At 41.8% G+C, this 17,130-nt stretch overlaps 1 protein-coding gene across 2 annotated transcripts; it reads right to left on the bottom strand.

The window, feature by feature from the left end:
* Positions 1–2,650: 2,650 nt before the first annotated feature.
* GPN3 (GPN-loop GTPase 3) lies at positions 2,651–17,049 on the bottom strand. 2 transcript variants are annotated; one of them, XM_065905021.1, is made up of 8 exons: positions 16,879–17,049; positions 12,991–13,099; positions 8,397–8,564; positions 7,260–7,384; positions 6,427–6,542; positions 6,197–6,293; positions 4,242–4,370; positions 2,651–3,267 (listed from the first exon to the last, which is right to left on the bottom strand). In XM_065905021.1, exons 1-8 carry the CDS (start codon positions 16,924–16,926, stop codon positions 3,205–3,207), a joined length of 855 nt encoding a protein of 284 aa, XP_065761093.1. In that variant the 5' UTR covers positions 16,927–17,049; the 3' UTR covers positions 2,651–3,204. The 2 variants fall into 2 exon arrangements, with proteins under 2 accessions (XP_065761093.1, XP_065761094.1); XM_065905022.1 differs by having other exon boundaries at positions 16,919–17,016.
* Positions 17,050–17,130: the final 81 nt, after the last annotated feature.

The following is a 17,130-nucleotide window of genomic DNA, read 5'->3' as shown; positions in this document are numbered from 1 at the left end:
TCTTTTGCCAGTCCCACAGAATGAATTACTTTGTCCCATGTTCCCACAACTGATCTCTCATTTATATTTCTGGCCAAATTGCACCTTTTAGGAAGAGACTTCCTTGGTGGTCTAAGATGGTAAACATAGTCTTCCCTGGTGACTCAGATGGTAAAGAATCTGCCTGCAATGCAGGAGACCTGGGTTCAAGGTTCTCCAGGGAAGAACCCCTGGGCATGGGAACCCACTCCAGTATTCTTGACTGGAGAATTCCATGGACAGCAGAGCCTGGTGGGCTACAATTTATGGAGTCGCAAAGAGCTGGACATGACTGAGTGACTAACACACAAGAGAAGGCTTCTTTGATGGGAGCAAAGTAGCCCCACAATCACTCTCCTTTTCATTTTTTTTCTTCTTCACATTCCTTATCAGAGATTTCCTTGTTTATAATTAGTCTCAAGGGCCCAGCAGATCAGCTCAATGAGACTAAGGTCCTTTTTGGCCTCCACATTCCTATTCTCTCCCATACCTGGCACCTACTCATAAATTTGTCTGAAGAACCATGTCAGGCTCTCCTACAAGGCAGTGAAATCTTTCAGGACTGGAATTGTCATATTCATCTTTTAAACCCCCGTGTCCAGAGGGGAAGGAAATGGAATCTGGCTGTTCACTTTTCCCCACAGGACACGCCAAACTCCCCATAGGCTAAATGAGGGAGGTATCGCACAAGCAGGATGAGGGCAAATGAAAAGCTGTCTTATCTTTCCTCCTCTCACACGACAGTGACATTTCTAAAATCTAGCAACACTGAGAGATCAGGGTGTTTTTGCCCTTTGCATACTCAAGGGCCACAGAAAAAAGAAAAAGCGAGTTCCAGAAAAACATCTACTTCTGCTTTATTGACTATGCCAAAGCCTTTGACTGTGTGAATCACAACAAACTGTGGAAAATTCTTCAAGAGATGGGAACACCAGACCACCTGACCTGCCTCCTGAGAAACCTGTATGCAGGTCAGGAAGCAAGTTAGAACTGGACATGAAACCACAGACTGGTTCCAAATAGGAAAAGGAGTACGTCAAAGCTGCTTATTTATTGTCACCCTGCTTATTTAACTTATATGCAGAGTACATCATGAGAAACGTTGGGCTGGAGGAAGCACAAGCTGGAATCAAGATTGCCGGGAGAAATATCAATAACCTCAGATATGCAGATGACACCACCCTTACGGCAGAAAGTGAAGAACTAAAGAACCTCTTGATGAAAGTGAAAGAGGAGAGTGAAAAAGTTGGCTTAAAGCTCAACATTCAGAAAATTATGATCATGGCATCTGGTCCTATCACTTCATGGCAAATAGATGGGAAAACAGTGGAAACAGTGACAACTTAATTTTTTTGGATTCCAAAATCATTGTAGATGGTGACTGTAGCCATGAAATTAAAAGACGCTTGCTCCTTGGAAGAAAAGTTATGATCAACCTAGATAGCATATTAAAAAGCAGAGACATTACTTTGCCAACAAAGGTCTGTCTAGTCAAGGCTATGGTTTTTCCAGTAGTCATGTATGGATGTGAGAGTTGGACTATAAAGAAAGCTGAGCGCCGAAGAACTGATGCTTTTGAACTGTGGTGTTGGAGAAGACTCTTGAGAGTCCCTTGGACTGCAAGGAGATCCAACCAGTCCATCCTAAAGGAGATCAGTCCTGAGTGTTCACTGGAAGGACTGATGTTGAAGCTGAAACTCCAATACTTTAGTCACCCTGATGCAAAGAGCTGGAAAAGACCCTGATGGTGGGAAAGACTGAAGGCAGGAGGAGAAGGGGACGACAGAGGATGAGATGGTTGGATGGCATCACCGACTCAGGGGATATGAGTTGGAGTAAACTCTGGGAGGCCTGGCATGCTGCAGTTCATGGGGTTGCAAAGAGTTGGATACAACTGAGTGAATGAACTGAACTGGGCAACAGAAAAAGCCCCTGAGAAGCCCAGTCTGTCCTCATGTTGTCTACTACTCATGTTCTCCTAAGTGCCCCTGTGAGAATTAGATCCTGGTGCAAATACCCAACTCTTGCCCCCAGCCTGGGTCCCTAGGCATATTGCTATCAGTTACCCCTGATAGCTACGGCTCCTCACACTTTACATCTTTAATGAAAATGGATCAAATTTGACACTGTAGGTGTACTTCTGCTATCTAGGCCCAAGAATGATTAAAAATTTAACCTGAGTTGCAGGTTTTCTACAAGGACTTAATCTGCATCAACAGGAAGATCCAACACCAATGGAACCTGGACCTGCTGTGAGGATTAAATGAAAGAGATTCTGCTTTCCGTAGCAGGTTCTGGGTTATTAGTGGGTGCTGGAGAAGTATCTGTTGACTGATTAGCCATTCCCCAGTACCTATCACAAATGAACTTAGAAATACTGAAAATAAACAACTCAATGTGGCAAGAAGGTAAAAAGAAAAAATTATGGTTTTTTGCATTTTTGTGTGCATTTGTTATTAAAGGAAAGTATACATTTTTAAAGTGCTCAGAGACTATAAACTACATTTTAAAAAACAAAGTCACTGCCTACATTTTGCCTGCATTTTGACACTTGGGGAAATTTACTCATTCAAAAATTTGCCTTAGTTGAGTATTTCAAATTCTGATTGGAAAACAAGAGTGTGATGAAAAGTTAGTGCTATTTTTCTTTTATTTATATATATCTGAAGACACAGTTACTTTTTTCATTTTTTAATTACACAAATAATACATTTTCAGTGTATGAAAACTAGAAGCTACTGATAAGCAATGGTCTTATCTCTATCCTTCCAGATTTTATTTCTTTGGACACATAATGTATATTTTGTTACAATAATTCCTGTCCCTACAAAAAAAGCTTCAAAAATAACAAAGATCAACAGTGAAACTAAAAGTAGACTGGTCTTAACTGTACCCCAGGTCCTAATTTATATTATATATACAAATCTATGTACATTCAACTTCGACTTTTAAAATCTAAATTGATGCTGTTAAAATAATACCAAACAATGCCACTTTAAACAGAAGCACTTTCAGAATACCTAAGAACTTGATTCAGGCACGTTGATGATTGCTGATAAAGAGTCAAGTATTTTTTTTTTTCATTAAGTAAGTAGCTTTCTCTAGCATTCCATCTTTCAAGAGAAGAAGGTTCTGCCAGTTCAGCCACAAGCTCCTCACATATATAGTTATTTTTTAATAAACTCTTCATTCATTCTGATGTTCTTGAAAATATTCGTCAAACATAGAAGACGACTCATCTTCATGTTCCTGACACCAAGGAAACACAAGATAGAAAATATATTTATTTCAGAACTTCCCTGATGGTCCGGTGGCTAAGAATCTGCACTCCAAATGCAGGGGCCCAGGTTCGATCCTTGGTCAGGGAACTAGATACCACATGCTGCAACTAAGAGTTCATATGCCACAACTAAAAACAATCCCACATGCAGCACAGCCAAATAAATAAAATGTAAGAAAAAAAGAAGAAAATACACTCATGTCCCCTCAGTTATACCTAATATGTGCTTACTATTTTTAGGCAATGCTCTATAAAGATCTAAGGTCCAGCACCAGCTCCAGGTGTGGTTCACAGTAATCAATAATAACAAAAGGAATATGGATAGAATGTTTCCAGATATGTGATAAATTAAAAGGCTTATTGGGGAGTCCCTCGTGGCTCAGACGGTAAAGAATCCTCCTGGAATGCAGGAGACCTGGGTTCAATCCTTGGGATGGGAAGATTCCTTGGAGGAGGGCATGGCAACCCATTTCAGTATTCTTGCCTGGAGACTCCCATGGACAGAGGAACCTGGCAGGGTCACAGAATGTTGGACCCGACTGAGCAATTAAGCATAGCATAGCAAAAGGTTTCTGTCCCATTAGAAGTAAACTCTTACTTGAATTTACATTCACGTCAATTCTCAGCTAATGCGTTGGGAGAGGGCCCCACTGACATTTGTGAAGGCAGCCCAAGGTCAGTTGAATTTCACCTCCTCTTTGCATATATGCCCAAGCTCTGAGTACAAAGAATTTAACTCAGTAATATGTACTAACTCAATGAAAGGCAAAGTAAAACTGGTATTGCTTGTTTAGCACAGGTGTCAATTTCAAAGATTACCTGGAACAGTCTAGCTTACTGCCACCATGAAGACAACATTTAGAGTTGCTGGGATTATGCAGGAGGCCAGAGTGCTGGTAAACACTTTTACAAATAGGCAGTAACACCCCAAACCAGAAATTACCTTTGGTTCTTTAAATTCCAAGTCTTCTCCATACTGGATGGCAAAATCAATATGCTGTAATACAATGTTCATGCTTTCTTCATCTGACTGATCATAAGGCAAAAATCGAACCATGCTGTAGTCATCAATCTACAAGTTGAGGATTTCAGAAAAGGTCATTCTGAGGTATAAAATACTTAATTTTCAAATTATATTTGAGTTTTATAACCATTTACAACTTCTGATTAAAATCAGCTGTGTGTGTGCTGTGGGGAGGCGGGACAGACAGAGACAAAGTAACAACAAATTAATACTGATTTTTCTGACCTCTGACCAACTACAACACTTAACTAGACATTGTTTCATAGGCATTTACCTGAATTAAAAAACCACTGGAAATTTCCTAAGAGCAAAGACAGTTCTGAACTCCCAAAACAGCTTGAAGTAATAGGTATGTCAGTTAGTTCAGTTCAGTTGTGTCCGACTCTTTGCAACCCCATGAACTGCAGCACGCGAGGCCTCCCTGTCCATCACCAACTCCCGGAGTTCACCCAAACTCATGCCCATTGTGTCGGTGATGCCATCCAACCATCTCATCCTCTGTCGTCCCCTTCTCCTCTGGTCCTCAATCTTTCCCAGCATCAGGGTCTTTTCAGATGAGTCAGCTCTCCGCATCAGGTGGCTGAAGTATTGGAGTTTCAGCTTCAACATCAGTCCTTCCAGTGAACACTCAGGACTGATCTCCTTTAGGATGGACTGGTTGGATCTCCTTGTAGCCCAAGGGACTCTCAAGAGTCTTCTCCAACACCACAGTTCAAAAGCATCAATTCTTCGGCACTCAGCTTTCTTTATAGTCCAACTCTCACATCCATACACGACAACTGGAAAAACCATAGCCTTGACTAGATGGACCTTTGTTGGCAAAGTAATGTCTCTGCTTTTTAATATGCTATCTAGGTTGGTCATAACTTTCCTTCCAAGGAGTAAGCGTCTTTTAATTTCCTGGCTGCAATCGCCATCCACAGTGATTTTGGGGCCCAGAAAAATAAAGTCAGCCACTGTTTCCCCACCTATTTGCCATGAACTGATGGGACTGGATGCCATGATCTTAGTTTTCTGAATGTTGAATTTTAAGCCAACTTTTTCACTCTCCTCTTTCACTTTCATCAAGAGGTTCTTGAGTTCTTCACTTTCTGCCATAAGGATGGTGTCATCTGCATATCTGAGGTTATTGATATTTCTCCCGGCAATCTTGATTCCAGCTTGTGCTTCCTCCAGCCCAACGTTTCTCATGATGTACTCTGCATATAAGTTAAATAAGCAGGGTGACAATAAATAAGCAGCTTGATGTACTCCTTTTCCTATTTGGAACCAGTCTGTTGTTCCATGTCCAGTTCTGTTGCTTCCTGACCTGTATACAGGCTTCTCAAGAGGCAGGTCAGGTGGTCTGATATTCCCATCTCTTGAAGAATTTTCCACAGTTTGTTGTGATTCACACAGTCAAAGGCTTTGGCATAGTCAATGAAACAGAAATAGATGTTTTTCTGGAACTCTCTTGCTTTCTTGATGATCCAGCGGATGTTGGCAATTTGATCTCTGGTTCCTCTGCCTTTTCTAAAACCAGCTTGAACATCTGGAATTTCATAGTTCATGTATTGCTGAAGCCTGGCTTGGAGAATTTTAAGCATTACTTTACTAGCATGTGAGATGAGTGCAATTGTGCAGGAGTTTGAGCATTCTTGGGCATTGCCTTTCTTTGGGATTGGAATGAAAACTCACCTTTTAATTTATTGGCTATTGCCAATGATTGCTTCTAAATTCAACTGCTGACCAGCCAGTCCACAGACTCCCACCCTCACCCCTTTGCAAGGAAACAGGGTTGAACTGTGCTTTCCAAAATGGTGGCCACTGAAACGATGCTGATAAACACCTGACAAGGCCATTAAAAACAAAACTCAACAACTTCAAAAGCTTACCAGTCCACATATAGCGTTAGTCAATTTTTTGAATTTTTTGCTTCTTAAGTCACTTGTAGAGTCATCTAATAAAGAATACATGTCTGGATCTAGAAACCTTTAAAAGTGAAAAAGAAGATAAATAAAAGTAAGAATAAATTAGGAAACGAGTTTTATAGTTTCACATCTAAATGAAGCTTAGAGGGTTCATCTCAGCAATGGAGATATGATGATAACGGAAATGAACTCACTTCTCAATTTCCTTTTTAGCTTTCTTACTCAGCAGATCCATTTTCGTCATGATGTTAACTTGAGGAATTTCTAGAGAGATCATAGCACTCAGGGCTGCCAAAATGCCAGAAATAAACTGAAGGTGGAAACAGAAAAGGGAAGATGAATTAACTTTGTATGAACAAAGTTCCCTCCCTGGTCTCTGCACAAAGCAGAGGTTCCTGCTCCTCTCTGAGCAAAACTGGCCTAAGTAAAAGCAGGGCTAATTCTAAAGAAAGGACAGTTCACTAAACAGATGGTTGACTCCTGGTTTCCCAGGGTGAGGATGAGATGGGAAAATGTAGATATAAACAACACTGATCACAAATCTCAATTTAGATGATATCTTTAAGCATTCCCATCAAATATTCCTTAGGGGCTACTAATGAGAAGTAAAGTTTGCTTTAGATAGTTCATAAACTAGACAAACCATTATCAGAAGAACAGATGTATATATGCACATACCTGCCTAATTTTTCTTCATAAGTAGTACTCCCAAATCTGTATAGTATAATTTACCATATAAATTTAAAAAATACATGATTATAGCAACCTCCTTGGTGGTCCAATGGTTAAGACTCAGTGCTTCCACTTCAGGAGGCACAGTTCAATCCCCAGTCAGGGAACTAACATCCTACATGCCACAAAGCATGGCCAAAAAAATAATAACTTATTATAATGATTTAGTAGTAAGGGATATTAAAGAACTCTGGAATATAGTTTGGGAAATATCCAGAATCAAAAAACAATTAAAGGAGATTACCATCTGCCTGTACCCATGACTAAAGAATTGACAACAGATATATTCTCAAACCTTGAACGACTCCACCATGAACTGAGAATCAACAAGAAAAACTCCACAGACTCGAAACTCCCACTGTTCCAGCTGCTGGACCAGCTGTTTCATCACAGGCAGGTGAGTATACAACTCGATCTGACCTACATGGAGAACATTATGAGTCTGTTACAATCAAGACACAAGATAAATTATCAAATTACAGAAAAAAATTTTGCCACAAGACAACTGAGGGGAAAAAAAAGGAAGTCAACCTCTGGTGGTAATTTGTTCAACTTTTAAGGAGTCTTACAGACTCTTAAAGCAATCACAGTACCGAGAGAATCCCAAGGAAACTATTCAGTTTTATGTAGAAAGTGAGGTTCTTCACACTTCTGCTTTAGCTAATCAAAAGCAAGTACTATGAAGGTGTGTTATGTCTGGGAATATTCATCAAGTTGTACACTTATGACATCTGCACTTTTCTGTGGGTGTGTGTGTTCAATTAAAAACAAAGGGGAAACCAATACAATACTGTAAAGCAATTTCCCAATTAAAGATAAACTAAAAAAAAAAAAAAAGGGAAAAATACGAGAGTCACAAATGATCAAAACTAGGTTAGGCTCAAGTCTAAAATTCATTTGGCTTGAAAAGTTGGTGTGATCATTTGTCCCCTACCAGTCTCACCTCAGGACACTTCCCTTTGTTTACTGGGCGCCTCAGACCCACCTGGCTCCTTTCTGCCTCAAGGCCTTCAGCCCATGCTTTCTGCCTGGAGCACAGTCTCCCTCACCTCACCCTATGGCCTGGCTCACATGCTACTTGGTCAGAAACCTCCCACCTCCCTGCTGCATGATGGTCGGTGCTACTCCTGTGAGGAGCCTGTCACAAATATTAAATTATCATTTGGGTGATTTCTGATTCATACTGCCTAGCATTCCCACTTTCCTATGAGCTCCATGAGGGCAGAGACCATGGCTACTTTGCTCTTTAGGTATTTACAGTGAACAAAATTAGCACTCAGCAAACTTGGTGAATGAACAAGAGACGATCAATGAGAAAATGGTACCTTACAGCAGCAGGGTTTAGAGCTACAAATGCTAACTCCACTGTCTCCACTGAGGACTGAAAGAGCATGATCTCAAGGAAAATGACACATTCAAATTGCTGACTTACCTGGACAATCAAAAAGGATGTAGTCATCCTCTACATGGCCAAGACAGTTCTCTAGCCAGTCAAAATTATTGGCAAAGTACTCCATGCAAAATACCAATCCTCCATTGGGACCAAAATGCAGAGTATTGTCCTCCATCACGTCATCCACCTCAATCAGTTCCCGGATGTCTGAAAACAACAGACAGGCCCAGAACACAAGAGCATCATCCTCATTGGTGATAATTAACAATTATATAACAACTCACATGTATGAAATGATTTTTGTCCATGGCTATTCACTGTAGTGTCCATGGAAACATTAAATACATTTTTGTATAGCCAATAGAATCCTGTGCAGCCACAAAAGGAAGTTCTTTAAGTACTGATGTGATATAATCTCCCAGGTACACTGTTAAGTGAAAAGTGCAAAACTTTGTGTTAGAATGCCATCATTTGTGTTAAAAAAAAAAAAAGACAAAAATTTACTACATACACATATATATACATTTTATTTTACATGCATAGACTATGGAAAGATACCCCAGAAATTAGCAACACTGGCTGCCTCAAGGGAGGGAAGCCACCTTCCAGGACCCAGAGCTAGTAGGAAGACATTTTCCTGCATACTTACTCCTTGTACCTTGTGCAGTTTGAACAATGTGAATATACACTACCTATTCTTAAACTTATGGACAGAGGTTCGTGACATTGAATAGAAGGCAGTGATCAAGACCATCCCCCCCCCAAAAAAATGCAAAAAGGCAAAATGGTTGTCTGAGGAGGCCTTACAAACAGTTGAGAAAAGAAGAGAAGCAAAAGGCAATGAAGAAAAGGAAAGATATACCCATCTGAATGTAAAGTTGCAAAGAATAGCAAGGAGATCAACACAAAGAAATAGAGGAAAACAACAGAATAGGAAAGACTAGAGATCTCTTCAAGAAAATTAGAGACACCAAGGAAACATTTCATGCAAAGATGGGCACAATAAAGGACAGTAATGGTATGGACCTAACAGAAGCAGAAGATATTAAGAAAAATGGCAAGAATACACAGAAGAACTATACAAAAAAGATATTAATGACCCAGATAACCACAATGGTGTGATCACTCATCCAGAGTCAGATATCCTAGAGTGCAAAGTCAAGTGGGCCTTAGGAAGCATCACTATGAACAAAGCTAGTAGAGGTAATGGAATTCCAGCTAAAAGAAGTCCTAAAAGATTATGCTGTGAAAGTGCTGCACTCAATATGCCAGCAAATTTGGAAAATCAGCAGTGGCCACAGGACTGGAAAAGGTGAGTTTTCATTCCAATACCAAAGAAAGGCAATGCCAAAAACAAAACAAAACAAAAAAAAAAAAGGATAAAAAAAAAAAAAAGAAAGGCAATGCCAAAAAATGCTCAAACTACTGCACAATTGCACTCATCTCACATGCTAGTAAAGTAATGCTCAAAATTCTCCAAGCCAGGCTTCAACAGTACGTGAACCGTGAACATCCAGATATTCAAGCTGGTTTTAGAAAAGGCAGAGGAACCAGAGATCAAATTGCCAACATCCACTGGATCATTGAAAAAGTAAGAGAGTTCCAGAAAAACATCTACTTTTGCTTTATTGACTATGCCAAAACCTTTGTGTGAATCACAACAAACTGTGGAAAATTCTTAAAAAGATGGGAACACCAGACCACCTTACTTGCCTCCTGAGAAATCTGTATGCAGGTCAAGAAGCAACACTTAGAACCGTATATGGAATAAGAGACTGGTTCCAAATTGGGAAAGAAGTACATCAAGGCTGTATACTGTCACCCTGCTTATTTAATGTATATGCAGGGTACATCATGCAAAATGTCAGGCTGGATGAAGCAAAAGCTGGAATCAAGAGTGCCAGGAGAAATATCAGTAACCTCAGATATGCAGATGACCCCACCCTTATGGCAGAAAGTGAAGAGGAACTGAAGAGCCTCTTGATGAAAGTGAAAGAGGAGAGTGAAAAAGGTGGCTTAAAATTCAACATTCAGAAAACTAAGATCATGGCATCTGGTCCCATCATTTGTCAAATAGACGGGGAAACAATGGAAACAGTGACAGACTTTATTTTCTCAGGCTCCAAAATCACTGAAGATGGTGACTGCAGCCATGAAATTAAAAAACACTTGCTCTTTGGAAGAAAGGCTATGACCAACCTAGACAGCATATTAAACAGCAGAGACATTACTTTGCTAACAAAAATCCGTCTAGTCAAGGCTATGGTTTTTCCAGTAGTCATGTATGGATGTGAAAGCTGAACCATAAAGTAAGCTGAGCACCGAACAATTGATGCTTTTGAACTCTGGTGTTGGAGAAGACTCTTGAGAGAGTCCCTTGGGCTGCAAGGAGATCAAACCAGTCAATCCTAAAGGAAATCAGTCCTGAATATTCATTGGAAGGACTGATGCTGAAGCAGAAACTCCAATTGTTTGGCCACCTCAGGGGAAGAACTGACTCACTGGAAAAGATCCTGATGCTGGGAAAGTTTGAAGGCAGGAGGAGAAGGGGATGACAGGATGAGATGGTTGGATGGCATCACTGACTCAATGGACATGAATTTGAGCAAGCTCCGGGAGTTGGTGATGGACAGGGAGGCCTGGCGTGCTGCAGTCCATGAGGTTGCAAAGAGTCGGACATGACTGAGCGACAGAACTGAATTGAACTGATAAACAAGTAAAACAAAATCAAACCAAGAAAACCAATTCCATTTCTTAATTTGATGGCCTGGGGTTTTCCTGGTGAAGCAATAGCTAAGAATCCACCTGCCAATGTAGTGGACACGAGTTTGATTCCCTGCTCCAGGAAGATCCCACATGGAGCAACTACTGAGTCCAGACAGCCAAAGCCTGTGCTCCACAACAAAGAAACCACCACAATGAGAAGCCCAAGCACCACAATGAAGAGTAGCCCTAACTCGCTGCAACTAGAGAAACCTCTCACAAAGCAACAAAGATCCAACGCAACCAAAATAAACATCATTAAATATATATATATAAGATGATCCTACACTGACTTGTCTTCCTCCCAGTAAACAGGATCATGCACTCAACAGCTCAAGTCAGAAACCTAACAATGACTCTTGAACCCTCCCTTCCTCCAACCGTTTTAGTTCAATCTCCCACAAAATACTGCTAATTCTATTTGCAAAACATATACCTGTCTGCACCTTTGTATCTCCAAAATGACCACCCCAGTCCCCCTTCTACTCTTGACTCTCTAGAGTCCATTTTTCATCTGAGAGCCAGAGATATTTTTAAAAACATAAATCAGATGTCAGTCCTCTCCCCTGCTGGAAACCTTCTAATGGCATTTCACAGTTGAAAGGTGCTATGAGTTGAGGGGGTTTTTTTGGTTTGCCTTTTTTTTTGCTCTGCACGCAGCCTGCAGGGGGTCTAATCCATGCCCCTTGCAATGGCAATATGGAGTCCTACCCACTGGACTGTCAGGAAATTCCCTTATGAGTATTTGTGTCCCTCTAAAACTCATGCTAAAAACCTAATGCCCAGGGTGACAATATTAATTGGTGGGGTTTCGGGAAGGTGAATGGGATCAATGCTCTCATAAAAGAGGTCCCAAGAGAGCCCTCACCCACTTCCATCATATAAGGACACAGTGAGAAGTCGTCAGTCTACAAGTAGGAAGAGGGCCTTCACCAGAACCTGACCATGCTGGCAGCACCCTAATCTCGGGCTTCCAGCCTCCAGAACTGTGAGAAATCCATTTCTGTTGTTTAGAAGGCACCCAGTCTGTAGTATTTTGTTACAGCAGCCCAAACAGACTAACAGGGTGAAAAAACAGGATAAAAACCATACTCCTTCTGTCCTTCTAGCTGCTACCCATCTCTTCCTTTCACTTCTTATGCCCCAGCTCATCAACACCTTTGCTTTTTCTGGAACACACCAAACCCTTTCCCATCTCTTGGCTATATAATGACCTTGATGTTCCTTCATCTTGGAAAGCCTTTCGCCAGCTTGGTGAGCATGTTACCATCTTCAGGTCTAGGCCCTAATAGCCCCTCCTCAGAGGTGTCGTCCCTGACTATGCTACCTAAAGCACTCTTCCCTAGTTATTTCTTTACTTATGGCAGCACTTATCACAATCTGCAACCGATTTTATCATTTTGCTTATTTCCCTTGCTAAAAGACCCACAAAGGCAGGGATAGTATCTGTGTTGTTCTCTGCTATGACCCTGGTGTCCAGCATAAAGCAAGTGCTCAGTAGACATCTGAATAAATTAAAAGATTAAAAACAAAACAACATACTTAAAGTTGCTCACTTATAGTATAGTATGATCAGCAGTAAAACAGATTTACCAAACAGGAGCAAACATGAAAGAAACAGAAGGGAAGGGTGGTAAGGGAGGAGTCTACTCGCTTTTCATTCCTACATCAGAGACTAAGAAAGGATACTGTCACACACATCAACATGAGCTGATGTCACCACATGACATTCAGCCTCATGTTGTTCACCATGAAACCAGGGAACCACACTGTATTAATTTTCAGCTTTTGTGCGCAGCAGCCAGCACTCACTGCCTCCCCACTCTCCTATTTTTCCTGAAGGAGGGGGAAGGCTCTGCTCAGGACTTACCAGCCATCACGGAGTAGTTGAAATGTTCTGCTGCAGGATCTAGGTTCACAACTTGGACAGACCGATTGAGGGCTTCGCAGTGCTGCACCATGGTGGCACAGTAAGTGCTCTGTACGGTCACAAGGCACAGGGGTTAGAGCAACACTGGTATACTGCTTACCCCACACCTCCAGAAGGACTCTCCACCCACCCTGGGCAGTGACTACTAAGGCCAAAACTCTTCCTTCATTGACCAAGAAGCTAAAAGGCGTTAGGCTGGGAGTCAGGACACCTGACTGGGCTGTGGATCCAGACCTGGCTTGGACTCATGGGGAAGTCGCTTTTGCATTCTCTCCCTAAATTTTCTTGTCTCTAAATGTGATGGCTTCCATGATCACTAAGGCTCCTTACTGCTCTAATCTGCAACAAGCAGAATTTAAAGGGAAGATTTCTAATTACACTGTGCAGCATCTAACACATGATGTCTCCACTAGGATTGGTACAGTCCAAACAAAGCTTTAGGTAGGCTGGTTAGGGATGACGTCTCTGAGAAGAGAGTATCTGAGCTGAGTGACAGCAATATGCATTCCAGGCCAGTGGAATAACAACCCAAGATGAGAGAACATTAGGCCAATAAACAGCCTGGCAATTCGCTATCAGTTTACACCTTCTGGTTTACAGAATTCTTCATCCCTCATATACTACATTAAGGCTACTTGTCTGTCTCTCCCACCCTCTATTAAAAGGCAGGGATGTGTCAGGAATTCCCTGGCAATCTAGTGGTTAGGACTCGGTGCTTTCACCACTGGGGCAGGGTTTGATCCCTGGTCTGGGAACTAAGATCCTGCAAGCTGCCTGACATGCCCAATAAATAAACAAAGGCAGGGATATGTCTTATTCAGTTTTATAAGCATAGGGGCCATAACATACTTCCCAGGTGGCTCAGTGGTAAAGAATCTGCCTGCCAATGCAGGAGATGTGGGTTCAATCAAGGTGTCTGGAAGATCCCCTGGAGAAGGAAATGGCAACCCGCTCCAGTATTCTTGCCTGAAAAATTCCAGGGAGAGAGGAGCCTGGGGGGCTACGATCCATGGAGTTTCAAAGAACTGGACATGACTGAGCAACTGAGATGCACGCAGGAGATATAACAGTACCTGGTACATAATAAGCACTTGATAATTATTTCTAATTGATTAATGTTTGAATAAACTCCATCAGGACAGAGGATTTTTGTGCGTGTATTTTAGTCATTACACAATCCCCCAGAGTATTTCTGATAGTAGGCAGCAAAAGTTTATAGAAAGATACTTATTTAACACAGTGTGAAAGTTAATCTAGAATATAAAAATAACCTCTATCACACTTTTATCTTTCTCCTCAGTGACTTGACACACACTGTTCTCTCTGCCTAGGAAGCCGTCTCTATATATCACATTGCATTTTAATTGACTAGTCACCTATAAGTGTGATAGTAGTCTACTATTCACTCCAGTATTCTTGCCTGGAGAATTCCACGGACAGAGAAGCCTGGTGAGCTATCATCCATGGGGTCGCAAAGAGTTGGACACGACTGAGCAACTAACACACACGCACACATCTCAAATAAGACTACTGGCTCCAGAAAAGCAAGGGTCATACCATAGTCACATGTGTATCTCCTGCATCCAGAATAGGCCAAGAATCAGAGGAACCAGTTTGTCAACTTAAAAACTGAAATCACACAACACTTTCACAGACTCCAGTGTTTCCCACACTCCTATTATTTGATCAATATCGTCACAATTTCTACCATATTTAAGAGCCTCTAATAGGATTTCCTTAATAGCTGCTTATAAGAAAAAATTATATCTCTAACCAGAAAAGCAGCTATGCTTATCATAACGTGAAGATAACCATATAAAATAACACAACTTTAAAACTCTTTTAGTTCTAGGTAAATATAATTGCCTGTCAAAAGCTCTAAGATCTGCTCTCCAAAAAGTAGAATTAAAGAAGTGTTGAAGACACAAAGAAAGGTAATGCCAAAGAATGCTCAAACTACCGCACAACTGCACTCATCTCACACGCTAGTAATGTTCAAAATTCTCCAAGCCAGGCTTCAGCAATACGTGAACCATGAAATTCCAGATGTTCAAGCTAGTTTTAGAAAAGGCAGAGGAACCACAGATCAAATTGCCAACATCCACTCGATCATCGAAAAAGCAAAAGAGTTCCAGAAAAACATCCATTTCTGCTTTATTGAGTATGCCAAAGCCTTTGACTGTGTGGATCACAATAAACTGTGGAAAATTCTTCAAGAGATGGGAATACCAGACCACCTGACCTGCCTCTTGAGAAGCCTGTATACAGGTCAGGAAGCAACAGTTAGAACTGGACATGGAACAACAGATTGGTTCCAAATAGGAAAAGAAGTACATCAAAGCTGCTTATTTATTGTCATCCTGCTTATTTAACTTATATGCAGAGTACATCATGAGAAACGTTGGGCTGGAGGAAGCACAAGCTGGAATCAAGATTGCCGGGAGAAATATCAATAACCTCAGATATGCAGATGACACCACCCTTATGGCAGAAAGTGAAGAAGAACTAAAGAACCTCTTGATGAAAGTGAAAGAGGAGAGTGAAAAAGTTGGCTTAAAATTCAACATTCAGAAAACTAAGATCATGGCATCCAGTCCCATCAGTTCATGGCAAATAGGTGGGGAAACAGTGGAAACAGTGGCTGATTTTATTTTTCTGGGCCCCAAAATCACTGTGGATGGCGATTGCAGTCAGGAAACTAAAAGACGCTTGCTCCTTGGAAGGAAAGTTATGACCAACCTAGACAGCATATTAAAAAGCAGAGACATTACTTTGCCAACAAAGGTCCATCTAGTCAAGGCTATGGTTTTTCCAGTAGTCATGTATGGATGTGAGAGTTGGACTGTAAAGAAAGCTGAGTGCCGAAGAATTGATGCTTTTGAACTGTGGTGTTGGAGAGGACTCTTGAGAGTCCCTTGGGCTGCAAGGAGATCCAATCAGTCCATCCTAAAGGAGATCAGTCCTGAGTGTTCACTGGAAGGACTGATGTTGAAGCTGAATCTCCAATACTTCAGCCACCTGATGCGGAGAGCTTACTCATTTGAAAAGACCCTGATGCTGGGAAAGATTGAGGGCCAGAGGAGAAGGGGACGACAGAGGATGAGATGGTTGGATGACATCACCGACACAATGGACATGGGTTTGGGTGGACTCCAGGAGTTGGTGATGGACAGGGAGGCCTGGCGTGCTGCGGTTAATGGAGTCGCAAAGAGTCGGACACGACTGAGCGACTGAACTGAACAGAACTAAAGACACACTAGTACCAAACTGATGATTTCATCTCAATGCAAACTGAAAAAAAACTGAAAAGGGAGCGACTTTCTCAATATATGATTCAATGTTCATTAATGTCAGGCCCATGTATTTCCTAAGTACACCGCAAGTCCACGTCTCAAGCTTTGAGAAACAGTGATTAACGAGAACCCACCTTAAATTAGCCTCCTGGGTTAAAGACACGGGCAGATTCTGGAGTTACACAAAACTGGATTCAAATTCCAGCCGTCACTTACTAACTGTGCGATCTTGAGCAAAAACTTAAGCCTCATTTTCCTTACCGGCTAAGTAGGAGTAACAGGACTTAACTCACGGGGTTGTTGTGCAATAAGTTTAAGCGCAGTATCTGAGGCTTAATTATGCAATAAAAACTAGCAACTCTCACTAATTTCCTTTCAAAATAACAACAAAAAGGACAGTGAAGCCCAGGCTGAAGAACCAAGCTGCCCAGGTCTCAGGGTCCCCAATACAACCGCCAGCCCTTCCCTCAGGACCCGAACCTCCCTACCTCCCACAAACTCCGACATTTCCCTCCTTCGCCCGCCAAATCCTCACCTTCCCGCTGCCGGCGGGGCCCATAACCAGCTGAGCGTACCGAGGCATGGTAGCTCCCCCGGTTCCTCACGCCTCCAGTCACACAGACTTAGAATCTGACCACCACGCTCCCTTCAGCCTTCGCGCGACGCCCACTAAGTTCCGGGAACACGACGTAGAAACCAATCGCAATCCAAAGTCCTTGGCGTCTTCTGTTCTGCCACGCCTCCGACTACGGAACGTCCCGAAGATCAAATCCCAGGAGAAACGCGT

Source organism: Muntiacus reevesi, chromosome 13 (assembly GCF_963930625.1).
Source record: "Muntiacus reevesi chromosome 13, mMunRee1.1, whole genome shotgun sequence".
Taxonomy (NCBI): Eukaryota; Metazoa; Chordata; class Mammalia; order Artiodactyla; family Cervidae; genus Muntiacus; species Muntiacus reevesi.
The sequence above is the reverse complement of the archived record's forward strand: the minus strand, read 5'-3'. Positions and strand labels throughout refer to the sequence as shown.

Coding starts and splice junctions, on each gene's coding strand:
- GPN3 (XM_065905021.1), bottom strand. CDS start 16,926: ATGCCTCGGTACGCTCAGCTGGTTATGGGCCCCGCCGGCAGCGGGAAG. Junction 6,543..7,259: donor TCATGGTGGAGTCGTTCAAG/GTTTGAGAATAT, acceptor TTCCACCTTCAG/TTTATTTCTGGCATTTTGGC. Junction 6,294..6,426: donor GCTAAAAAGGAAATTGAGAA/GTGAGTTCATTT, acceptor TCACTTTTAAAG/GTTTCTAGATCCAGACATGT.